This window comes from Nicotiana attenuata, unplaced genomic scaffold, assembly GCF_001879085.1.
Source record: "Nicotiana attenuata strain UT unplaced genomic scaffold, NIATTr2, whole genome shotgun sequence".
NCBI classification, from domain to species: domain Eukaryota; kingdom Viridiplantae; phylum Streptophyta; class Magnoliopsida; order Solanales; family Solanaceae; genus Nicotiana; species Nicotiana attenuata.
Window position 1 is genome coordinate 84,572 of NW_017673661.1, and position 2,554 is coordinate 87,125.

Consider the following 2,554-nt stretch of genomic DNA (forward strand, 5'->3'; position numbering starts at 1 on the left):
AAAAACAATCAGTGCTAGAGATAAAAACGATAAATAATTAGATATAGAGAAGTACATACGTTAACTTCACAATGTTACCTCAAAATTTCTTCTTCTCCTTTTCATAGTTGCTAGTGACACGATGATATTCTAATGGTAATAACTCGCTTAATACCTTCCCAACTTCTCTTTCATAAGAGTTGACAAGTTGAAACCTAAATATATAGTCAAAATAAATAGAATAAAACAAGTATATTAGAATATCTTTGATTTGCCCTATTATAAAAAATGGGAGAGCAGTATTCATAACATACCAGTAAGCCAAAGACTGAAACGGATCATAACATCTGTAGATTTGTTGTATTTTGTCCCTTATCTGGAGATTGATGAATCCTCTTTTTCTTTTGTGCATTTTAAGTCCATGAAACTGAAATGAAGCTCATGCATCAGACTCGGAAAATAATGACTAACAAAATAAAAATATGGGCTAATAAGATGAAACTAAATAAATTCATTTGGCCCAATTAATTTTTATTGACAAACCATTTAAAGCTCATTTAGATTGAAAGTAGAATATGCAATAAGTTAACAAATCAAAAGAGACGAGTAAATTGAAACAAGCAGATCCAGTTATAAATTTCAGTTACCTCATCCATATGACGTATCGTTTCACTGTCAACTGGAATATAATTATAGTGTCCGGCACACATCATGATAGTGTTGATAGTAAATGGACCAGCACCATTTATTTTCAGCTCAGACCAACTTAATTTGGTACCAATGTGGTCTTTTTCAAACTTACTGAGCTTAATTTCCCCATCAACAACTTGTTTTGCAAACATAACCAACTCCCCTGCTCTATATCCAAAATTGCCTTTACTTTTTAGCTCTTTCTCACTAAAACTTGCTAATTCTTCTGCATTTGGGAAGTCTCCATAAGCTGAGATATTTGCTCTCTTTCTTTTGGACTTGAATTTTTTATATTGTAGATCACAAAGAGCCTTTGAAAGATCCAATGATGTCTTCCACCTAAGAAAATTTGGCAACATATATAAAGGGTATATCTGAAAACCAATTAAAATCAACTACTCTGATAATCTTACAAGCACAGCCATTTTGAACTCAAGGTGATCATGCATTTATACAAGGTTCTGTAGCTTCTTCCCTCCTTTGTACATTTTGTTGCATGTATGAACTTACGGGCAAAAGCGAAGAAGAAGAGATTTGGCAATATCTTCAAATAAGGTTGGCGATCGAAACAATCTACCAAATCCTTTGGCCTCAGCTTCTGGATGAAGCTTATGGAAATCTCTCACATCTTCTTCATCCTTGTCAGATAGTCTCAGCATTCTCTTAACTTGGGACTACATTGAAGAAGTACAATATATTTCAAAGTCAATTTCTTTCTAGGTATGTTGTACATTGGTTTTTGTACTTTTTGTTTAGGAGAGAATCAAGAACCATACCTGGATGGCTAGCTCATCCTTAAGCGAAAGAATACCTGCACCATAAACTTTAATGGCGAGATGATCCTTTCCTGGAGGCTGTGAAATGGAAGTCATAACAGATGTGGAATCTGCTAATCGCAGAGGACGAGAAAAGCTTTTACTAGATGGCTCCCAACAGTTGGGAGCCATCATGAAAAGGCCGTGGTTGCACACGGCCTTTTCTATAATAAATGTGGGGAACTTCTCTAGGTGGATAATGTAATTATAACATGGTAGTGTCTCCATTTGTTCCTTTGCTGCACTAAAAGTTGTGATTCTAGTTAAGAAAATAAATGGCATACTGATTCAAACTAGGCACCATCCAAATCTATTTGTCAGTTCCATCTTGGCTTTATAACAAAAGAAAAAAAGAAAATGGCAAAGTGATTCTATTCAAAACCCACAAACCAGGACATGAGAGTAATAGAAGAACAAGAAAGGAGTCGCCTTGAAATTTGATAAGGCTTTGTAGTTTAATTTGGCCCACGGAGAGATCAGCGCCTCAAGATTACCCTTTGAAAAACTAAAACTCCAGTCATTTATTAAGACATATGTATCGCCCACATTTTATCTTCTTGTTCTCGTTTTTCAACATTGAGTGACTTTTCATATTTCTAAATATATTTCTTAATGTATAAATGCTATTCCAAAAGGATTCAACCAGGATATCATTAAGAAATTAAATACGCTTGGCATGCAAAAATATTTGCAAGACACGTGTTCCTTGACTTGCACGAAACGTCTTTTGTTGTTTCAGTTGCTGCTTCAACAACTGGTAAAAATTTGCAACGTACTGGAGTTTCATTATGATCTTGCGGTATTAGATTACTAATTAAAGGTTAGCATAAAGTAGTATTCCTTATTTTTTAATTTATATGAGGTACTTTGACTTGGCGCATGATCACGTCCAACTATGCCTTATAAAAAGGACTAAGCGGTTGTTACAAATATAGTCCGGAGTCGAATCCCACAGAGAACTAAAGCTTAGCTACAATAGTTCAATATTGCTAAGAAAAACAAGTCCAAACAATTTCCTAATTATAAAGATTGTAATGTTTGTTAGTACTAACAAATTAACTAACAACTAT

General features: G+C 34.3%; 1 protein-coding gene across 1 annotated transcript; it reads right to left on the reverse strand.

Annotated features, from left to right (window-relative positions):
* Positions 1-572: 572 nt before the first annotated feature.
* On the reverse strand, positions 573-1,616 carry LOC109216979. Its single transcript, XM_019381196.1, has 3 exons — positions 1,446-1,616; positions 1,180-1,343; positions 573-1,008 (listed from the first exon to the last, which is right to left on the reverse strand). Exons 1-3 carry the CDS (start codon positions 1,614-1,616, stop codon positions 573-575), a joined length of 771 nt encoding a protein of 256 aa, XP_019236741.1.
* Positions 1,617-2,554: the final 938 nt, after the last annotated feature.

Coding starts and splice junctions, on each gene's coding strand:
- LOC109216979 (XM_019381196.1), bottom strand. CDS start 1,616: ATGGCTCCCAACTGTTGGGAGCCATCTAGTAAAAGCTTTTCTCGTCCT. Junction 1,344..1,445: donor AGGATGAGCTAGCCATCCAG/GTATGGTTCTTG, acceptor TCTTCAATGTAG/TCCCAAGTTAAGAGAATGCT. Junction 1,009..1,179: donor CTTCTTCTTCGCTTTTGCCC/GTAAGTTCATAC, acceptor AAATTTTCTTAG/GTGGAAGACATCATTGGATC.